General features: G+C 37.3%; 1 protein-coding gene across 1 annotated transcript; it reads left to right on the top strand.

Annotated features, from left to right (window-relative positions):
* Window positions 1-418: 418 nt before the first annotated feature.
* Window positions 419-24,430, top strand: nrtn (neurturin). Its single transcript, XM_077204252.1, has 4 exons — window positions 419-607; window positions 1,283-1,331; window positions 19,610-19,883; window positions 23,939-24,430. Exons 3-4 carry the CDS (start codon window positions 19,637-19,639, stop codon window positions 24,364-24,366), a joined length of 675 nt encoding a protein of 224 aa, XP_077060367.1. The 5' UTR covers window positions 419-607; window positions 1,283-1,331; window positions 19,610-19,636; the 3' UTR covers window positions 24,367-24,430.

Below are 24,430 nucleotides of genomic sequence, written 5' to 3'. Positions count from 1 at the left end.
GCCAAAGTGCTGCTCTCACTGTCATCATCTCACGGTGGAGTGGAAATAAACACTGAGTCTGTTTAATTCAGTTGAGTTGTCAGGGCTGCTTCATTACGTGGCGCAGCAGGTAGCAGCTGCCAAAGGCTTCTAATCCTCTGGTGTGGAAAGGATCAGGGTGAAGGTGGCGTGTCCTCTCGGCGAGAGCACAGGACACGTTGGACAGGTACCTGACTCTGGGATCCTAATCTCCATCTGTAATGAGGCGTGGGACCGATGTCAAGTATTTGAAAACTCAGCTTCGGGTGACAGCAGCAAAAGTGATGGAATACAGATTTGGACGTGTTCACGCAGAAGGACAGATCTGGCTTCATGGCAACATGTATGCGCCTCTCTCAGAGAGAGCGTGATGGGATTTTGGCTTCTGTAGGGACTTGCAGTCAGCGACTCACAGCTTTTCCTCGCATTTATGAATCATTACAGAGGAATCTGTTGGATAAACATCTGTTTGAAGCTGTTTTTCGAAGTGATTACTTCTTTCGGAGTTGTGTATATGAAGGATGTAAGACAAGAACCTGCACAGTAAACATTTAAAGAACCGCCCATGAACAGCTGCTTTTGTAAACAGGTGAACGAGCGCTTTCAAATTTTTCTAATATATATATATATATATATATATAAATGTGTGTATTTTTTATGAGTAATAGTTTGCAGGTGTTTTGAGTGACAGATGGTTGGCATATCCTTGAATTACTGGTTTATGTGTGGAAGTGTAACGTTGGCTGGGAGAGCAGCTAATGGGTTTCTATTCGCAGCGCTCATTATTTGTGGCTGGTTACTCATCACAGTACAGACTGGGAAGACATCCTTCCATATTTACTTATTTTTTTGCTCCCAATTTATGCAAATAAGAAAGTCGAATATAACAACTCATAACAAAAAAAAAGTGATTTTTACAGGACATTGGCTTACATATTGACCAAAACACCGTTCATGAGTTGCACTCTTGTTTAAGGCGTGTTACAGCACAGATTGTGAAGACATTTTCTTCCTTTTTCCCATTTTGGCAAAAAGGTTTAATAGCTTAAAGCAGCATGAGGATATTCAGATATTTTTTACACTCTCGGCATCCCTGGATTACTAGAGGATCCTGTAACTGAGGAATGCAGTGTGTATCCTGGACGAGCTCACAATTTTTCATAAACACTACGCAGGATTCATCCATGTTACATAAAGAGAGAAACTAAAACACTCTTCTAAAGAAGAAAGGGCGGGAATATTGATCAATGCCATTTTTACACAGAGGTCAGCTGAACAGGCACGCTGTGGAGTCTGGATAAGCCGGGCAGACGGTAAGAGCACATCCTGTTCAGCTTAACAGCTTAAGAACTGAGGTTTTCTCAAAAACTCAAATTATGGACAAGCAACTTAAATGCTATGAAAAAGGACAACACGTATTAGTCTGATGTGTGTGCGACAATTTGACTAGTACAATTAATTATTTTGAAAAACATAACACACTAAACCATAATCGCTGTGAGTAGACAGTACAGAATAAAATCCCACTTTATATCAGGTTTCTTTAACTATAATGTACTTGAATCAAATTACAGTGTACTAACTGTTTATTTTGTGTTGCAAAAAAGTGTTGCACTTTATTTTACAGTCCTATACTATGTACTTAGCACTTTGTTTTACAGTCCTGTTTCGCATGAACATACTATGTACTTATTGTAGTAATGATACTTACTAGATACTAACCCTGAACCTACCTTAACTTAACCCAAGTTAAACCTTAACTTAACCCATGTAGTTACCTTACACTACTCATTACTTTTGTGGTAAGAACACTGTAAGTACATTGAAAGTGCACATACTGTAAAATGAAGTGTTACCTACTTATTATAGTAATTACAATAACAGGGTAATAACTAGTTATAACCCTGAACCTACCCCTAAACCTAACCGTAACCCATGAAGTTACCTTATATCGCACAGCACTAGTGCAAAAGTGCAACCAAATCACTTGTGCTTCTATTGAGATGGATACGGATAAAGTTAGTGGGAAACGCTTCATTTTACAGTACAGTACTTACAGTGTACTTACCTAGAAAGTACTGGGTAATACAAGGTTAGTACATGGGTTAAGGGTAGGTTTAGGGGTAGGTTCAGGGTTAGTGCCTAGTTATTACCCAGTTATTACCCAGTTATTGTAATGACTATAATAAGTACATAGTATGTACATGGGAAACAGGACTGTAAAATGAAGCGTTACCAGTTAGTGACAGGTTTGGTGGTATGGGTAGGTTTAAGGGTGGGTTAAGGGGTAAGAGAAGGAACAATGGTCTAATTATCGATGCAATTATAGAAATTAATTACAGATGTAATTGCATCCTGGTATTTTTTTAATGTACACCATAGGTGCATTGTATCAAATGATTGATATAAATGTTAGTGAATAGTAGTTAAAGACACCTAATAAAGTGGAATGCAAAATACTTATGGATTTGGATGGAGTGCAATTTAATGGAATTGAATCCAGGGGTCTCCAAATGGTTTTCAAAAGTTGAATTTTTTTAAGTTTTGATGTTTAACTTGACAAAGTATCTTTAAAAAAATAAGTGCTCATGGTGTGAGAAACTGAAAATAAAAGACACACACCAATAATAAAAAAAAAACAGAAAATGCAATTACAAAATAAATCAGTGATAAGCTTATGTTTAATGATAAAAAAGACAAACATTATATTGATTATATATTATTGATATACAAATGATCATTTCCGTAATGCATTTTCAGTAACACTTTACAATAAGGTCTCAATTGTTAACATTAGTTAATGCATTAACTAACATGAACTAAAAACGAGCAATATATATATATATATATAAACCTTTGTTAATGTTAGTTAATGAAAAATGTTCATGCTAGTTCATCATGCATTCATTTCACAAAAACAACTTTTGATCTCAGAAATGTATCAGTAAATGTTGAGATTAACTAAAATTAATAAATGCTGTAGAAGTATTGTTCATTATTAGTTCATGTTAACAAATGTAGTTAACTAGTGTTAACAATGCTTTACTCATCTGACACAATGAAGCCTTTGAAGTATCTCTGTAAATGTTTCAAATGTATCAGTCTCTAGCGTCAGTCACTAGTGTGCCTCTTAGATCAGAGGACTGAGATTTACCAGCACAGCTTTCACTATACTGGCCTTCATTACATCAGCACTATAATCAGAATGGAAAAATATGAAGCAGAAGCAGCCCATTTGACCCATCTCTCAAGTGCGGTTTACATTAGGTATTAAGATTTGTCTCAAGGGATTATATCAGTGCCATATTTCTCCCAAATGTACTATCATTTTAATCTCACAAACAGTAATTTTAGGCAAGCGTTCCTGCATGTACTGCACGTTGATATCAGGCATACTGCAAGAAGTTTTTAAAATCCTGTTTTGGTGTAATCCCGGCAAAGCTTAAAACCTTTGTTTTAGTTAACTGGTTGATACATCTGTCCTTAGTGTAGTTTGAAAGCATTCAGACACTTAAGCATTCACACCACAACTGAAAGGGGTTTCAAACACCTCCAGATGGGGTTGAAGTGGACAAATTTGAACTCTACCTATGCCGCATTAGGCAGCAAGTTCCCTTTTTAAAGAGCTTGAGGAAAGATGTGATTTACAGTCTACCAGCTCCTGCTAATTGGCTGTGAACGTTTGATGTGCTTTGTTAAGATCTGATGTCTCAATTTCATTGTCTTTGGCTCTGTTCACTTACAGTAAAAGAGTTCAGCATAGACAAAGTCTTTTAACAGGTGTGACTCTTAAATGAAGTATTCATTGTAACCATAGTGGTTACTGCTCTCTGGTTCTGTTCAGTTAACATTCAAGTTTTATTTCTCAATCTCCAACCACACAATTCCTTGTATTCTGCCATTTTCATAACCAAAGAGAAGCTGGCATAACATTTTTAAATATTAGCAAAGAATAACTTGTGTTGTGCATGCGTCATATTGGTCACTGTGACTAAACTTTTTTATTTTTTTATTCAATAACAACATTCCTGTCCAAAAATTTAGTCTTGACCCCAAACCTATCCCTACCCGTAACTTATCCCTAAAATCAGTGGGAAATGATTGATGAATAACACTGATTTGGAAGCCCCTAACCCTGGTTGTAAACCTAAACCTGACATAAACTGTAAACTTGTCCCTCAAACTGATTGGTTGATTGGAATGTTAATCCAGGAACATGTGGTACTTGGTGAAATCACGATCACCGCCTCATATCATATGTGTAAACATGCCAAACTTGTGCTCAAAAATCAGTTGTGACTCCTGAAAATGGTATCTTTTTTTTTATTAAATGCAGTTGTCACTCTCGAAACTAACTGAACTGTGTGTAAAAAAACAAACAAAAAACAACTGGCAATTTGTTAGTGAACCATTTAATGTGTGTGGGCTCCTGTGGTTTGAATTCAGGACCCATTCCCTTAATCGTTCACAAAAAAGCCCAAATGAGTCATTCAGTACCACAACACATCGTATCCATAACTACCGTTATCACTATCTGGATAAAACAACATCTGTCCAGAGATGAAAAGTTCACCTGAAAAGTTTCACCTGAAATTGTACAGTATTCTACATTGACGTCCCCTTAGGACAGACACAAACTCAGATTCCATGTCTTTTGTGTGTAACCATGTTCTTTTACATGCAATGCCAATACATTACTCTACTAACTTCAGTTAAATGGAAAATGGCCATTTGTACAATCAATGAGAGTGAATTTAAAGGCCATATGATCAATGAGGGTCAGCATTAATCCTGTTTCAGAGTGTTTGGTGTCTTGATGTACGGCACATTTCAATTTGGCAGCCTGACATTAGCACAACCTAAAAGATAAATAGGTATTTTTTTCGAATAAAATATCATTCGTTTGTTATTTTGACATTTTTTAATAAAATACTACATCACTTAAGTTTAAACGAATGAAAAAAATATTTACAGTTTACATCAAATTTAAAATAAAATAAAATGATTTTAATAAATATTGATATTCTTTTATATTAAACTCAAGTAATTTATAGTACCCACTTACTGGGAAGTCTGCTTTTAATCAGTTGATTGATGTGGACAGGGTATGTTAATGTCCGTCAACAGTTTTTAGAGTCTCCGCATCTTCAGGATGTTTAAAAGCCTCTTAAGCTCCCCTTGGGAGCTTCTGAGATTCATTGAGTTAAAAAGTGCTGTACGAAACATCTTATTCATGCATGTCTCATGAATGTTTCATGCATTTGCAATTCATAAACACAAAGCTCTTAAGTTACACTCCCATCCCTAACTGCAAAAATAAGCAATGTCCTGAAATCGAGCCATTCATAATATAGCTGATAAACATCAGGGTGGTTATGTTTAATTTAAGAGGCGTTTGTTCATTTTCTATGAGTTTTATTCTGTTGTTTAGTGTGTAGTGAACACGGCCACTAAACACAAGCCCAGAGCTGTGAGGTAACCTGAAACAGTTCTGCCCATCAGAAGTAACAGAAGAAGAAGACAAGCCAAGAGCCGCAGAGTGATTGATTTTGTCCTGCTTTTAGCACCTCAACTTCCTCTGACTCTGCAAATAAAGAGAAACGTCCACTCTTTGTACAGTCATTTGAGTTGGATCTCACTGCATGATCCCCTTGGGATGGAGGCAGAGCTTTATCAGTCAGAATAGCAGATTTCACTAGAGAACATATTCATCTAAATGCTTCATTTGTACAGTAGAGCTTTGGGCTGATCACAGTATTTAAAAGTATGGTGTCATTTCTGGCACACTAGCATAACCAAAAGCAATTGCAAAAATAATGAAAGTTTCCCAAACCAATGTGCCATTGGTCAAACAAAACTCACGCCATTGGTAGCTTTCTGTATCGGACCGGTTGAGACCAGTGTTTTGCAGCTGTATAGTTGTCTCTTCAAATACTTGGAAGAAAGTATTTCCAATGAAACCAAAATCAGAGTTTTGTGGCTTTAAAGGGGTGGTTGATTATGATTACACTTTTTAACTAGTTACTATTTAGTTACGACGCTCAAAGTTCAAAGCAAAGGGAGATATTTTCTTTTACAGAAATCGCTTTTTAAAGTCTACAAAAACGTCTGGTAAGGACTACAATGAGCTTCTTCACGGGTTGATGACATCATTAACCCTAAAATTTACATAAACCCCGCCCCCTTGAACGCAATTATCGTGACAGAATATGCTAGTCAATGACTTGAAAACAGTTAACTCCACATCAGCTACATAAATTCGTCAACTAACCAATTCAGAAATGTCCTGCATTCTACATGTTGTCACTTCTTCTTGAGTCTCGCCATCTTCGTCCGACTCTGGTTTGAACATAAAAGGCTAAACGTTTTTGAAATTTTCAGTGCGTGTCTGTGTGAGGTAATCGAAGATGCTAACACAGGAGCACTTGAAGCCCCGCCCTCTGTGCCGGGAGCAGCAGAAGATTATTTGCATTTAAAGGGACACGTTCAAAAATAGGGCGTGTTTTTGCTCACCCTCAAAAAGACGATTTTAACATGCTTTATAAAATGATCTGTAGGGTATTTTGACATCAGAGACTTATTTTGCATCTTGTGAAAAGGGCATTATAGGACCCCTTTAAGTCCATGTATATTCACTTTGAAGTCATATATATTGCTAGTGCACTCCTAAAAGCTACACTTTAAGAAAGGTTGTGTAAAAACGACAATCTTTGACCTCTAAAAAAAAAACTGATCAAAAATATTGATGACTCATGCTGCACTAATCTGATTTCTGTCCAATCAAATCCTCAAATGAGAACGTCTTGCCGCATAATGCTGCCTGCAACCACCTAGTAAGTACCTCATGGCTATGATGTAACTAAACCCTATTGGCTAATTGAAAACAAGAGGACTGGACATTCAATATCCCACCCATTTCCTATTGAAACCTCCAACTTAGGTTCATTGAAAAAAATGAGCTTGAGGCGACAGTTCTGCAAAATTATATTATGTTCCTTCTTGCATGTTTCACAACTCTTTCAAAGTGAAATGTCTACACTTTTATTATGTTGGCTGTTTTTCGTATTGCAGCAGTTCGGCAATGAAATGTTATGTCAACTCTATCACGTTTGAAAATAATGTACCACACTAAACTCTACTCTAAAGCTAACTGAACAAACATGAGATAAAAGCACATTGCTGAAGCAGCCATGTCATTTTAGCTTGCGTCTACAAGTCTCTTGTATCATGAGTCATATTTCATGGGACTCAAATCGCTATGCTCCGCATCGCAAGTGCAATGCTGTACCGGTGAGCTACTAAGCAAGTTTACTGTCACAAAGCCATGGCTTTTGATTATGTGACGCAAATGTGAACATTTACAAATCACATGAAGTTTACAAATCATGTGCTATACTATGACAAGTAAAATCATAGAATAGTTTTGTGCAAGGAATCGTTTGAAAATAAGTTCTCATTAATCAATAACCTGCCCTATCATCATAATTTGTATGAAAAGGAATAAGAAGTTGTTGGTGTAGCAACATGATGACATACATCACTCTTCCCAAGGTTGCTTTAGGAGGGCTGTGTTTAAAAATAGTGTACTGTAAGTTACTTTAGATAGAAAGCATCTTTGGGTGCTGTGGTTTAAAATAGTGCTGAGGATCATGCCCTCTGCTTATGGGTAAAGTAAATGTAGTTCACATCTCTGCTGCTGCTCAACTGGGAGGTATTAGCATTAATACCTCCATGAGCTGATTCAACTTGTTTTGTTTTGATAAAACTTGCTTTAAAATATTTCCTAAGCTTAAACAAAAGCAGTGTGCAACTATTCAGTACAAGAGTATTCCAATTGATAGCCTGTTTTGTTTTGTTTTTTGATCTTGAAGTTTCTCACATGTTCAAATTAGGATGTAAATCTTTGAGTTTAATGGTTTGTTTTTATAAGTAGGAAAACCAATAATCAGTGTTGTTAGCTACAACTAAAAGTACTAACAGTTGGTAATTCAAATAAAGCTGAAATAAAATAAAATATAAAAATTAGATCAAAAATTAAATAAAAAACTTCAATGAAAATTAGCAATGTTGCCTTGAAATAAATTGAATAATAAGTTTAAATAACTTTTTTATGAAGCATTAAAATTAACTATTTCACTAAAAGTGAAATAAAAGATAAATTAAAGCTATGTATAAATATTTGTATTAACCAATTAAACTGAAAAAAAACGCATTTCAAAATGTATAAAACTTGAACTAAAATTAAAAAAAAAATGTTTTCAACAATTTCAACATAAAAGCTAATTTAATACTATAGTAGCCTATATAAATAATATTGAAACAATAGTACACCTCCAAATTCTTTGAAGTTGCATTTAAGTTAGTACCACAATTATGTCAGTTTCATGGCAGTTGCACATCATAGAAAAAAAGTTGCTTTAAAGGTGCATAAAGTTTTTTGGTTTGTATATTGCTGGCACAAGGTTTGGCCTGTTAGAATTAGCAGTGAGCCCCTGGAGGCGCTACAGATACCCCCTTATAAAAGTCTTTCTTAATTGATATAGATTCAAAAGTAGCCATCCATTCTGATTATTAAAAAAAAAAAAAAAAAAAGATTCCATTATAGTATATGTTTTCAAATGTCCTAATGAGGGCCAACCCACCCAAGCACAAATATTTATACTCAGATCTAATAATATAATACTCAGAAATAATATATACTCAGATCTTCTATATTGTGTGTTCCTCGAGCTTCAATGTCTTCAATGAAACACAATGAAATAAATAAATAATATATATATAATTTATTTATTTCATTGTGTTTCATTGAAGACATTGAAGCTGGGGAACACATAGAAGATCTGAGTGTCGACTGTCTGGATGACATCATCAGCAGTACGTCAGAATATCAGAACACGTGATATTCGATTTACGGTATTTCTATTTTCTCTGAAGCCTGAGAAACTTATTTTAGGAAAGGTTGCTCTTGGGATGCTATTGTAGCCATCTTGTAATTTTTGAGTGCCCACTTGACTAGACAATTTACTTTTTGAATGTTCCATAAACACAGATCTGCTCGAGTCCACTTCCCTTGAAAAGAATACACATTTAGAACAATCGTTTGTTTCCTAATAAGGAGACAGTGTGCTTAATAGTGTGATTTGTGTAGGGTGTATCCTGGCTGGAGACTATGTCTGATGTCTGAGAAGAAAACAAAGAGGCAGGTTTTCTAAATTTCATTTTAGGGTTATTAGTTATGTTTTGTTTACACAAGACTGAAAGAGTACTCTGTCTTTCATTTAGTCAATGAGTGTTTCTCTGTCCCTGTTGTGAGCAGCCTCATGAACCAGCATCCATTGAAGACTAATCGAAATGAATCTCTTCAATTTACTTAAATAGCAAAAGAGTCCTGGGTTACACTTCCTTTAAAGGCGATCTTGTTGGAGTGTGATTATGCATTTACGTACAGAGTAACATTAATTAACTACATGTACTTACTATAGGGTTAGGGTTTGTTTTATTGTTAGTTGCATTAGTCATTAGTGCATTAGTGGACATTAGTCCACTAATATAGTTCACTTGAAAGAGTGAATAAAAACAAGTGAGTGAATTCGGACACTGAGTTCACTGGAAGGGCTGCCACTAGTTTGTGCTTGTTGTTTAATAATCATTTGAAACTTATCCAATTGGCAGCTCTAGTAGTAATGATTTATCTTGAACTCTGTCATGGAAACTATGCATAAACCTTAATTAAACAATTTAATAATGAATTAAAAAGTAAAAAATATAACGCTGTAGCCACATTGGACCAACGGCCATCTTCTGGTGAGACGTGAGAATTCATTTGATGTGCGTCTCTCAGTGCATTATGGGTATTCTCTAGTTGTTGAGCATACATCGGTTGTACACTCATTATTGCGGTGCATCGTGGGAATGAATGAGTGCACTCAATAACATCCACTATGGTTTTGGACTCCACGACAAATGGCTGTTCTCTCAAATAGTGCTTTATTAAAGGGTATAGGGGGCGATTTTGGACACAGACTTAGTTTTCATTGTCACCATTTGATAGTTCGAGTCATTCATTTGTTGTCATGGTTTCGAATTAGTCCACACCTGTTCCCTGTTCTGTTGATTACCTTCCTCTGTGTATTTAAACATTCTGTTTTTCGAATGTCTTTGTCAACATTACATTGATTGTTAGTTTTGTTCTCAGTGTTTATTTAAAGTCTTGGTTAAAGCTGGAGTCAGTAGTTTTCCCTCTTTGTCACCATCTCTGTTTGAAATCTGCAATTACAGTTATTCGCGGAATTATCAACTTTACGTGGGTTGTGCCTCGACATGGCAGAGCGCGTATGAATCCAATGTTTTGAGGAGAATGCGTCTGTCAGTCACCGCGCCGGTGTGGATACTGTCATTGGCAATCTCAAATTCTACTTTTTGGAAGTACGAGCAACATAAGAATTTTCACCAGAAAATGTCATCTGAACAAGTAAGTGACATCCACTTTTGTTCTGACCAACTAAAGCCTGGTTCACACGGCAGGATAATTAGGCTGATTTTAGCCCCGATTTACCCCTTCCAACAATCTTAAGTATGATCAGATTATGGTAAAATAATCTGATCGGATATTCCTGCCGTGTGTGGTGTGTTAAGACTGCTCTCGTCTGCTCGGAAGGACATCGAGACCGCTCCGATCTCAAATCGGGGATATCCAACATGTTGGATTTTTTTGGCCCGATGTCTCCTCGTGTGTGTGTGGTGTCCCTCGGGGACAAACGAGCACGCAGCCTGTGGACTGTGCCGTGTAGCCAATCAGAAAGCGAGGTGACGAGGCGCAGAGAAAATCAAAACAGCCGTCCATGCTCGCGTTGTCTCCACTTCTTTGACCATCGCCTTTTCTTTTGATAACGTTTTTTTCGGTTAAAAACAAACTACAAACTATCGCCACTGCATCCTCTTCGTCCGCCATGATTGTTTACTCTGAAGTCACGTTTGATCTCGAGGGATTTTGTGAGATTTTCCGTCCGACCTGGGAATGCTCGGGAGTCAAATCGGTTTGTGTGTGATGTGTTGATTTTGCCGTGTGGCTGCGCACCACACACTGTACGACCAAAACTGTTAGACCCGTGATTTTTTATCGCCGTGTGTGGGGTCTCTCAGGTTTGGAAAATCGGCCAACAATTTTAAAATCGTCCCGTATTAACCAGGCTTAAGGGAAAAAAGCATTGCAGTAAATCACGCTGATTAAATCTAACGATCGCATATCACATCACGTGCAAACCGTGCATATTATACTTTGTTCTCAGATTGTAAATGTTAACAAAATCAGCATTGCGTGACTACATTTAATGCCCTTCCAATACTATCCTTGTTTTCGCATGGGCCCGGTTGCAGTCTCTTTTTTTTCTGTAGCCACTCCGAAGTATTTTGCATTTGACAACAGGTGAATCTCCAGTTGTCACTGGTGATTGTCGTTTGAACCTTTCTGGATCCGCCATCAAACTAATACGTTTTAATTTTATCAAGTGCTGTGAGAAAAGGCTATAAATCTCCACCTCCAACATCCTCACACGCAATATCGCCTACTAGCCGAGACACCTTCTGTATGTGTACAGATGTGACTAATGACGCAAAGACATGCTCGAATTTCCTGTGGAAATCCACCAACTCCACTGGAATTAAAATCATTATTACAAGCTTACCGTTTCGAATCGAGCTAAGGCAAGCAGATAGTTTTGAACACTGGCTGGCTATGTACTTGCGCAAACATTTGTTTTGGATAATTTTGAACCCAAAAAAGATACGGACTGCAGCTTTAATATAATTAATTTTGAGTCCTCTTCCAGGATTATCTACACAAAACCGTTACAGTAAAATTTACATTACAAATTATATTTATTTTACACTATATATTATGATCATAATAACTTGAATTGAAAATTCTGATCAGAATTGCTAGTATTTTGTTGTTTATTTGATTATGGTTTACTTACTTTTAAGCTAGAAAAATAAACTGATTCTACAGTTTAACTGTTCATATTATGTTCATAATAACTTGAATTCAAAATTCCAATTAGAATTTCTAGTATTTTGTTGTTTATGTTTGATTAGTGGCTTAGGTAGTTAACTGTATATCGTTGCAGTCTGGTGAAGAACTCTCACCACCAAAAACCTTACTTTTTTAATAGTTAAACATTGTGCTGTCAAAATTGATAATTGTCATTATATTATTATTATTAAAATGTAACCGAAATCCAGTTCAAATGGAGTTACAAGGTTTTTGACCAGTATGAATTTCTGTGAATTCCGGACATACATATTTTGTCCATCAATAGAACAGCCTCATCTGAGGCAGTAGGTGCATTGCACTTAAGTGCAACCAAAAATGGAGATTTGGAAATGGAGTTTTCTACAGGACAGCCATGATGTATAATACCATTTAAAAGTTTGGGGTCAATAAGATGGATGGATTTTTTTGGAAAGAAATGAAGAGTACTTTTATTCAGCAAGATTGTATTACATTGATCAAAAGTGACAGTAAATATTGGTATTTTGTTACAAAAGATTTCTATTTCTATTTCTGATTTATTTTATTTTTTTACTTTGTATTCATCAAATAATCCTTAAAAAAGAATGTATCATGGTTTCCACAAAAATATTAAGCTGCAGAACTGTTTTCAACATTGACAATAAAAATGTTTACTTGTGCAGCAAATCATCATTTTAAAATGATTTCTGAAGGATCATGTGACACTGAAGACTGGAGTAATGATGCTGAAAATTCAACTTTGATCACAGGAATAAATTACATTTTAAAATATATTCAAATAGAAAACAGTTAATTTAAAGTATAATAATATTTCTCTAAAATTACTGTTTTTACAAAAAAAAATTGACTTCTTTTAAAAACATTAAAAAAATCTCACGACCCCTATTGACTGACTGAAAGTGTACTCCAGACAGGAGAGCTGATGTCAAAGCCGAGATGAACAGAGGTTATGAATCATCATTACTCACATTCAAATTCATCTTTACACACGCACACACAAACTAGTAGCCTATACTTTTTTTATGAAGACCACCCATTAACTTCAGTTGTTCTTAAATTAAGTTAATTATAATCACTTTAGACTACTGTCTTTATGGCAGAAATAGTAAGAGTATATGTTATTATGCTATTTTGTTTGTTGACTTTTTTATTCTGACATCAGCATCTGTAGACCAATGGGAATTAAAGAGAGGCTGTCCCCTGTACTTTTGGAAATCCAGTTCACTGTTTGATATTAGACTGACCCGTCTCTTTCCAGAGCTCAAAACTACAGTTTAAAGTGTTTGCATTCATATACTAGACATTTTTAGTACCTGGATTTCAGAAAACTAGATTTTACGCCAAACAACTAAACTCTACCCCTGTATTTTAGAGTATACTAGACCTTATTTAGTCCCATTTTCTGGACATTTTTCACACATAAGGATTGAAACAAGTACACATTTACCTACACACAAATGATTGTTTTTCAAACAGGCTCTTTATTTATGTTCTGGCATATTTGCTGTTACTACCATGATATTTTGACGTATAAACAGCAAAGCTTTGGCAGGAAAATCATGGCACAGCCACACAAAATCATTTCATGTACCGCTCCATATCTTTCTCTTTCCATGTTCTTCTGGACCAGAACCAGAGTCTAGTATCGCCCAGTGCACTCGAATAACGTCTGGTGAAATGTTTGAGAGCGTGTGGTCTGGTTTAGTTCTTAGTCTCTGGAAGACAAGCCGAGGCATTTCCTGATTTCAGCTGCTGAATTGTTTGGTACCCCCTAGTTGATTTTTTTCAGTCTTACAGAATCTTACGGGAACGGGATCAATAACTATAATTCCTATTAGAATTTAGTGTTTTAAAGGCAGGAATAGAAAAGGCACATCCATTGGCACAAACTCTTACAAGCATATGGAATTAATGTTCTGTGTCTTATGTGACAAGCAAAAGAAACATCTGTTTATTTATATATAATTATAACAGAAAGAAAGACATTTCAACATCTCTATGTAATAATAAGAAAAATGATATAGTGTACTTACACATTTCTTTGTGTTAATGGAATCAGGTTAATATTTAAAGTAGGTGAATAACACTATCAAAAAGGTACTAAAAAGGACCAAACTACCTTGTATTTTGTGGACATGAACCATGGCAAAACTATGTTGTCGTGGCTGTTGTTTTACAGAAAGCATAACTTCATATTCGATAACACTAAAATAAGGTTGTAAAAATAAAATAAAAATAAATATATATATATATATAGTGTGTGTGTGTGTGTGTGTGTGTGTGTGTGTGTGTGTGTGTGTGTGTGTGTGTGTGTGTGTGTGTGTGTGTGTGTGTGTGTGTGTGTGTGTGTGTGTGTGTGTGTGTGTGTGTGTGTGTGTGTGTGTGTGTGTGTGTGTGTGTGTGTGTGTGTGTGTGTGTATACAGCTGTAATCATAAATTATTCAACCTCCATTGCAAATCAGGTTTATTGGCAAAATTTACAGACTTTCGGCTGTCTGCAATTAAGAAATCAAACCAACGTTATTGAAATAGCTCAACACAACAAATGTTTCAAGTGGTTTGGCTAGGTTTGTTGAGTGTCACGTTATACTGCATGTTAGAAATATGGCTAAGACAAAAGAACGGTCCAAAAAATTAAGAGAAGATACCACCGCCTCTTCACAAACAAGGAACAGGATACAAAAAGTTAGTGAAGGCACTAAATGTTCCTAGAGACACCGTTGGAAACAGATCGCAAGTTCAAAGTTAAAGGAACAGTGGTTACACTACCTAGATGGGGCAAAAAAAGGGGGGAAAAGGAAGCTATCAACAGCTGCAACCATGAACACTGTCTACAGTTCAGCATGGTGGCGCTCGTGATGCTCTGGGGCTGCTTTGCATCCTCTGGCACTGGAAACCTGCTGCGTGTGGAAGGAAAGATGGATTCATTGAAGTATCAGGAAATTATAGGAGAAAACGTCATGTCGTCAGTGAAGAAGCTGAAGTTTGGGCCTCATTGGACCTTTCAACAAGGCTTGGTTGCAGAAGAAGTACTGGAAGATTCTACAATGGCCAACACAGTCACCTTACTTGAACCCCATAAAAAATATCTGGTGGGATTTTTGAAGAAGACAGCTGCAGCACGCAAATCCAAGAATATTACTGAACTGGAGGCCATTGCTCAAGAGGAATGGGCTAAGTACAAAAGATGCTTGCCATGAAGGGGTTGAATAATTTTGAAACTGCAGAAGTCATTAAAAGTTGGATTTTCAGTTGAATTTGGGGGAACCACTTGAAACGTTTGTTGTGTTGAGCTATTTCAATTACTTTTGTTTGATTTGTTCATTGCAAACAGCTAAAAGTCTGTAAAGTTTGCCAATACACCTGATTTGCAATGGGAGTTGAATAATTTCGATTACAACATACAGTTGTGGTCAGAATTATTGGCACCCCTGGTAAATATGATCAAATATGGCTGTACAAATAAATCTGCATTGTTTATTCTTTTGATCTTTCATTACAAAAAAAAATGCAAAAATCGAACCTTTCATTGAAGTAAAAGAATTGAAAGTGGGGGGTATGAAATAAATGCATTTCTCCATTTTCTCATCTCACTTGCACAAAACAGATTCGGTATTCCTAAAAATTAATAAAAACAGAAAATTTTTATCTCAGAATATTATGCAAGCCTGCAATAATTAAATATACAACCCCAAATCAGAAAAAGTTTGGACATTTTGTAAAATGCAATAAAATCAAGAATCTTTGATTTGTTCATTCTATTTAACCTTTTATTAACTGACAAAAGTACAAAGAAAAGTTTTCCAATGTTTTCACTGACCAACATAATTGTATTTTGTAAATATGAACAAATTTTGATTTTGATGGCTGCAACACACCCCAAAAAAGTTGGGACAGAGACCAAATAAAAGTGAAAAGATTATCCAAATTAGATTATCCAACTATTTTGAAACAGTCCACAATGAGCAGGTGAATTGGTAATAGTTGAGGGTATCGTGTTTGAGTGTAAAAGTGCTTCTCAGTCTTTTTAATCAAAGATGGGTCATGGCTCATCACTTTGTGCCAAATATCATGAGAGAATTGTCAAACAATTAAAAAATCCCATTTCACAATGCAAGATTGCAAAGTATGCCTGGTCATACTGGTCAATTTATGCCTTTCATCATCTTCCATACATAATACTGTCACAAGATTCAGGGAATCCAGAGAAATCTCAGTCTGTGTTGGTTAAGGCAGTAGACCTCTGTTGAATGTGCGTGACCTTTGAGCCCTCAGATGGCATTGCACAAGATACCATCATGCTACTCTGTTAAATACAGCCACATGTGCTCAGGAGTAATTTGGAAAACCGTTTTCACTGAACAAAGTCTGACTCTGCATTAGGAAATGTCACTTGAATCTCTGTTACGCAAGGAGAAAGCTTTACATCAGTTCTATGTGGAGATGCCGACAAGTTCTCTGGGCCTGAGCTTATCTCAGATGGTCTAGAAGACAGTGGGAATGTGTGCTGTGGTCAGATGAGTCCATGTTTCAGCTTGTTTTTGGGAGAAAATGGACATCGAGTTCTCAGTCCCAAAGACGAAAGGGACCAACCAGACTTTCACCAGCGACAGGTGCAAAAGCAAACATCTGTGCTGGTATTGAGGTGCATCATTGCAACGGTATGGGTAACTTGCATTATTGTGAAGGTACCATTGACATGGAGGCATATATTTGGATCGTACAAACAAACTGCCATCAAGATGACATCTTTCCTGGGAAGCAAGACAATGTTTAGGCCTAATTCTGCACATACTAAACCTGTGTGGTTTCTAGACACTCTGCACCATAGAAGGGATGTGCCTGCCTGTTTAATGCAGTCCAGATATGTCTCTTATGGAAAATGTATGACCCATCATGAAAAGGAGAATCAGGGAAGGATGACCACAGACTGTTGAGCGGCTGTCTTGTATCAGACAAGATTGGGCAAATATTCCACTAGCAAAACTCCAACAATTAGTATCCTCAACTCCCAAATGATTAAAAAGTGTAATTAAAAGGAAAGGTGAAGTGACACAGTGGTAAACATGTCTCTGTCCCAACTCTTTTGGGGTGTGTTGCAGCCATCAAAATCAAAATTTGTTCATATTTACAAAATACAATTATGTTGGTCAGTGAAAACATTGGAAAACTTTTCTTTGTACTTTTGTCAGTTAAAAAAAGTTTAAATACAATTTTACAAAATGTCCCAACTTTTTCTGATTTGGGGTTGTATTAAATAGCACAAATATACTTAATGTATTTAATCTCACTTTATTAACCAATGTCTTTGCTGCTGACCTTCGATGATCCAATTCAACCATAGCAATAAGCAAAAATGACTAGATAAACATCACACTTTTTTTCTTTACTGAAGTAAGAGTGAAAGAGACTTTCTTCTCCTGGTTCTATTCTTCAGTAATCCAGAACAGCAGCACATCTCAAAGGTTTGTTTGAGCTGCGCCTCTACATGAGTCAATTTGCTTTTCCTTTTGCATTTGCACTTTTGGCGTGAAAGGGCCTTTACATTCGCCAAAAATAGAAATTTTTTTGTTATTAAAAAACAAACAAGCAAGCCCAGCCCAGATGAGAAAAAGTAACTCAAAAGTTACTAAGACATTACTTATGATAAAAAAGTAACTAAGTAATATGATTAGTTACTTTTTAGACAGTAACACAATATTGTAACGCATTACTTTTAAAAGTAACTTTCCCCAACACTGTATAACCATCTGATACTGATCACCATATCTTGGTATGGCCACTTACTCTAGTCCTGTAACAATAAGCCCTCTTATCCTAAAAACATCTCACTCGGAAATAAACCTTGTTGCCAAAGGGGAAGCTTGTGATCAGAGTAACACTACGGCCCAGGAGTAAACACAATCTGTTTTGCTTGGAACTCACCATTTTATCCCCATCTGATGAGTTGAAAAAGTAAAACAATACACAAGAGCGCACTGGCAGCATGTGGCAGTTTTTGTATGTTCTGGATACAGACGATTTGGGCCACATGAAAACGCTGGACAATCCACACCTGTGTGCGCTCCGAGACCTGCGACCGGCAATGAGATCAACAGAGGAGCAGAAAAGTTACGGATGACAAAACCACTTGTGCAAACATCTGTGAATGAAATCTTTGGAATAACAACTTGCTTTGCACGAGGCTACTCATATGTAGCTAAAAGATTTAGAATACACAATCTAAGATGTTTTAAATTGGTTTGGCATTTGTTAGTGCAGCAGTTCTGTAATTATTGGACTGCTGTCCTTGAACCATTTTTGAGAATAACAATAGTGTCAAACATCAATATCAATCATCGGTGCAGCCATAAAAAAAAAAAAGATGAATAAGTGATTGTTAATGTGGTTATTTTAACAATAAATGGAATTTAAGAAACATAATTCACCCAAGTATGAGAATTAAGCTTCATTGTTTTCCCCAAATGTGTCAACACATTGTATTTTCAGTGTTGCCACAAGGGGTGCTATAGGGGGCAGTTAGCGCATTATGGGCCCTATTTTAACGATCTCTGCATGGTCTAAAGCGCACGACGCAAGTGCACTTAGGAAATGTCCGAATCCACTTTTGCTAGTTTAACGACGGGAAAAACGGTCGGCGCGCACGGCGCATGGTCTAAAAGGATTGTCCCTATTCTCTTAATGAGTAATGGGTGTGTTTTGGGCGTAACGTGCAAAAAACCAATCAGAGTGTAATTTCCCATTCCCTTTATGGGGTTGCGCTCGTGCCATGGCGGATTCAATATTTACATGGCGGAAATTCCAATGGGGAAGACTGAACGCTTCTGAAGCTTGGAAACGGATCTGCTCGTGTGCGAGGTTAGAGCGCGCGAGCAGACCATCTAGGACAAGTTGGGTTCCAACATATCTTTATGTACACAATATTAATGTTTTACATTGTAATCTTTTTATTTTTAATATTTGGCTAGTTTGTGTGCATCTGCGCGTGTGCTCCCAATGGCACCCCTGTGAGTGTAATAAGCAGAGTGTACGCGCGTTGTAACCTACTGTACCAGCGTCAGTTCCGTTGCTTCACTGCCATTCATAAATCCTCTCCCGTGGCCTCATGGGAAAGTAAAGTGTCTCCAGAATCTTGCCAGAAGAATTAGGTCATCCTGGTACTTTTTGCCTACACTTTTATGAGTACTGTGAATTCAGACATACTTCTTTTGTCACATGCTGTTTTTCGCCTATTAGTAGGGAAGTATGCTATTTCGAATGCAGCCATGTGTAACATTAGTTAAACTATTAACATGCTTATTAACATGCTTAGGGAGTTAGGATTTTGCTGGTTAGCTTTAACAGTTAGCTTCTGCTAGTGAATCATTATTAGACCATTATGTGGATAAAAAAACATCTTTCTCCAATAATGATCATACAGTAGTAGCGTATAATCTGACAAAATGAAAATTATGTCTTCTTATGTATCTGATGTGTGATGACAAAATCTAAATAGAATAACGAAAAATAAAACAGTGTTTGTTTTACATTTTGAGTGATGGATGTTTGGTTGTTTTGCAGGGGCCCAATGCTTCTCCTCATTCTAAGATGAAGTTATGGAAGTTTGCTGCCATCGGCCTGATTCTCTGTGGTGCTGCACTCCCCCTGCTTGTCATTAAAACCACTTCCTCTTCCAGAGCCCCGCCCCCTCCTCCCCACCGCAGAGCTTCATCCTCATCGTTTTCACCACCATCATCTTCATTACACACCAGTAATCCGTCGCCTTCCATTGGGGTTGGTGGGCGGCAACGGAGGGCCCGATCAGCCGACGAAGGAAACTCTTTCGTCTCAGAATGTAAGATCATATGCCTTTATGTTCTCATATTATAGCGCAACTTATATCTTTGTTTGAATCAGATTGCATTTAGCATGCAGGCCACCCAGAAATCTTTGTAGGAGATAAGACTCACTTCACACTAGGTGGTAAAATAATCACGATGAGCAGAATTTCATGTGAATTTAACCATCAATCTGATACCCAGAATCTTCCCTGCAGTTCAAAATCACTGCTGTTACCAAACAAAAAACAAACAAACAATAAAAGGTTTCTCAACATGATCTCATGAGTTTTCATCTGTATTTCACATAAAACGTGGTTATACTATGCATTCTTTTACTTAGGTTTACACAGACACTAAAATGTATATATATTATTGACATCCTCTAAAAGATAAATGTTATGTATGAACAACTTTACAGACATACACATTTCACGAATCTATGAATATTTAATAGGTTGATTCTACTGTATCTATGAGCAATGCGATTGTTTTCAACCAAATGTATTTGTTTATTTTAATTTGATATTATATCATTTCATTCTGGTGCCAGCACATTTCAAAAGATGAAATCATGTTAAACAAGACCACACTTCCAAATTCCAAAATGAATACAATTTCTGTAATCGTTTAACCATTAATTGTGTAATATTTATTTGATCTGCAATAGGCTGTTTTCAGAAAACGCTCTAAATGAAAAAATGACCATGTGTACTAATATTTTTGGAAAAGGGCTGGATTTAGAAATAGGAAATTAATTATGTATATAATTGTATATTGTAACAAATTATTGTCGCTGTACATTTTTCTGCTTGTTTTTTTTTTTATATTTCTGATATGATTTTAGATTTGGGAAAAGAGTTGAGGGATCTATAATATATCTATAACTCGGTAAAATCAGTAGAAAATCAGCAAGATTCGTTTCTCTCTTCTATTGAAGATTAAAATATTGAAGAATATGAAGTGCATAAATAGATTTACACAAGAAGGCAATATTTTGCTATATCAGTGCAAATGAAAGTGACATGTAAGCTCACATGTAGTTCTTTTTAAAGCTTTATCTACCGATTCCAAATCGTATTTTTATTACATTTATTAACTGTAAATATGTATGGTCATTTAAACTAAATGTTTAATAATAATTGTTCAACTAAAATTGCTCATGTTAATGGATTAGGGGTATAATAATTATATAAATATTATATAAATAATCTAAAATAATTATAATAAATAGTCATCGTTAAAAGCCAGACAATTTTGTATTTAAAAATCTTTTACTATGTAGTGACCTTTGATTTGGAGCAAGAGAGTCTGGGGGAGTGACTTTGGCTGCGTGCGTTTACACTTGGCATTAACATGCGATCACCGTGATCCGATCAAGCAGATCAGATCATACACCAGTCAGGACACGCTGCGTTTACACCTGTCCACATTAAGTGGCTTCTGTATCTGGGTGACAGATTGGATCTCCCATTACCGCAAAAAAAATAATTAAAAAAAATGGATAGCTACAGTACAAATTAGACCCGAAGTGATGGGTTTTCTTTTAGAAACAGTTTTCAGTCGGGGTACATTTTACAAATCTCGCAAAATGAGGAGGATGAAGAGGCTGCAATTACTAATAATGCAGATAGATGCCGTGATGGAAACGGTACAGAGAAACGTATGGGTCCGAGAACGTTGCCAGCTGTGGCGGGGAAAAAGCTTGTTCTTTACAGAAAATGAATGGTTCTGCAACTTTAGGGTGCAAAAGCAAATATTTCAGTATATTTGCGATGTACTTCGCACTCGACTTGTATCACAAAACCACACAGCTACGTGCAACAATTCCTGGAGAGAGGAGGGGGTATAATGACAGTGGGCGGGTTTTGTGTGACGTCCACCTGTGAATGCAGACACGTTGGCTGGGTTGCGTTTACATTACACTGAGATCCGATCACAATGCGTCCTCGACTACCTCCGAACCTGGACACGCTGATCGGATAACATTCCCATCAGAAGCGTGTTTACACTTGTCTTTTCAATGTGTATGTGGACAATATCCAAATACAGGTTGCATGTTAATGCCAAGTGTAAACGGAGCCTTTATTGCATCAGAGATGTATCACTTTGCTCACAGCTTATTGGTCCAATTTCGGTTTGAGATCTCTTACCCAGAATACAATCTGCTCAGGAGCAGGTTAGCCGTGGAGCGTAAGTTACTATGGCGATGAACACCGCTAAAAGCCAAGCCAGTTTCATGGTGCCTAAAACCCAGGGTTGGCGCAAACTAAAGTGAAACGTACCTGGCAATCCACATAAACCAGCTTCAAGGTATAAGCCTTAGGCTGTGTTTCCCCCTGTCTGCCATTTGCTGGCTAAACAGATAGCTCCGCCCCCCGACTCACGCTATTGGTTTAGACTGTAGTCGAAATGCTCAAACAGCAGGGCTGTTTGAAAAGGTGCATTCACACATGTCGAAATTACTGTAATGATTCTGAACTGTAAAAAGTCTTTACATGTCTTTACAGTGTGTAAACTTGTAATTTTCTGAGAGCTACGACTTGTACCACGTGGGCGCTGTACCCACTGCAGATTTAAGGTGTGTTTGCCTTGAAGTGGCGCTGTGCAGACCGATCAGTGTACGACATCAAAGTAACGCGATAACGATTTGAAAGCATACAGAGTTTTAAATACGGTAATTACGACATGGCGTAAATGCAGCATAAGTAGATCGTAGAACCAGTGCCACCAATGTTCTCTAAAATCAACTTAGCTCACAATGATTTTGGGAAACACAGCCCAGATTGTTTTAATGGTTAATCAGCCTATTGTCTTTTAACTGGCACTGAAAGTGATACACTTGATGTTTAATCTGTCTGAAACTCCAAAAAGTTAGTTACATACAACTTTACATTAGCCAGGGATCACATTTTCTCTGTAATGGAAGGAATGACAATTTATGTAAATATCCACCCCAATACGTTTTAGGCTCTGTTTACACCTGGTATTAAGATGCATTTTGGTTGATCGGCACAAGTAGACGAGGGAGACGCATTCCTGTTTACACCTGGTGTTTTAATCCGTCTCTTTTGTCCACTTTAAACCACTTCTGTCCTGATTCCTTTGACGGGAGGGTCTATGGGCAGGAAAATGTGTGTGTTTTTTCAGATCTTTCAATCTAATGGATGAAAAAAGCTTGTCCAATTAAGATATGAACACGCCCGGAGACTAGGGGAAAAGCAGCAGCTTTCATTTCTGCTCTGACAGCCGCAAGACCACGCCAAAAGCGGTGAGTGTGTCTCGGGAATGGTGAGAGAACAAACCCATTTGTTTTTCATCTTCAAACCAGACATGGGTCTTCAGCCAACAATGTTTAAATCCCATCTGGCTAGCGCACTTCCCATAATGTGTACGCGTTCGGTCAGTAGATGGAGAGCAGACGGTCTTTTGTAGATGTTCAAACACATATGATCACATGAGCGCCTACACTACGAAAGCAATACGGTCCGATGCATTTTCGTCTACCTCTGGGACTAGTTTACTCATTTCAAGAAGATGGCACAACACCCCCCTTACATTCACGTAAGCCACCTAACATGGGTTTGAATTCATTCAACAGTATTTGAGCACAGAAAGTGAAAGTGATGTAGTTGAGTGCGATGAAAAAAAGGCGGGGGTCTCCACAAAACCCGAATGCGAGTGTTCACAGAAGACGCATTTGAAACACTTGATAATACCAGATGTAACGGTAATGCATCTTAATATCAGGTGGAAACAGACTTTCTCTGTCGCTTGCTCGATTTCCGGGATATTATATATAATTTGTGGGTATCAGGGAGCTGCTATCGACATGCAGGAGACTCCTGGACCTTCCGGGAGAGGTGGGATGTCTGACACATTCAAGGGGTTGAAAAGCAAAATATGTGCAGCTTGCATTTGCTAATTACTATTTCAGCTGTAAAGTTTATGTTAAAGCTTATGTCAATGTCTTGCCTCATAGACTTCCATTGAAAACTGCATAATATAATTGAAACAAAGTGTTTTTGTCATGCTAAATGCTAAAAATAATGAACCCCTTTTTTTTTCTCAGTCATGGAGATGTTCCAAACTTTTACAGAGGGCGAGCTTAAGCAGGTCATTGGGACACTGGTGGAAAGGAAAGCCCGTAAAGATGCCCAGCAGAGCAAAAGGACTAAACGGGCTAAAAAGCAAGCGAAACCCTGCTCGCTGCGGGAGGTGGAGGTGACGGTCAGTCAGCTGGGGTTAGGCTACATCAGTGACGAGACTGTAGTCTTCCATTACTGCAGCGGGAAGTGCACCACTAGCCGCAAAAACTATGACCTGACGCTGGCGTTCATGAAGCGCTCGCGACTGCTCACAAAGGACCAGAAGGACAAGGCTCGTCACAGCCCCTGCTGTAGGCCCATCGCGTACGAGGAGGACATCTCCTTCCTCGATAACTTCAATCGATACCACACAATCCGAGAGTTTTCGGCTCAAGTATGTGGATGCGTCTGACTTTGAGGGGGTCAAAACTCATCTGAGTCTTCAAAACATTTAGGAACCATCAAATGTTTTAATC

Source organism: Siphateles boraxobius, unplaced genomic scaffold (assembly GCF_051911475.1).
Source record: "Siphateles boraxobius isolate OS27281-9 unplaced genomic scaffold, OSU_SipBor_1 5, whole genome shotgun sequence".
Taxonomy (NCBI): Eukaryota; Metazoa; Chordata; class Actinopteri; order Cypriniformes; family Leuciscidae; genus Siphateles; species Siphateles boraxobius.
This window is presented reverse-complemented; position numbering and strand designations above follow the sequence as displayed.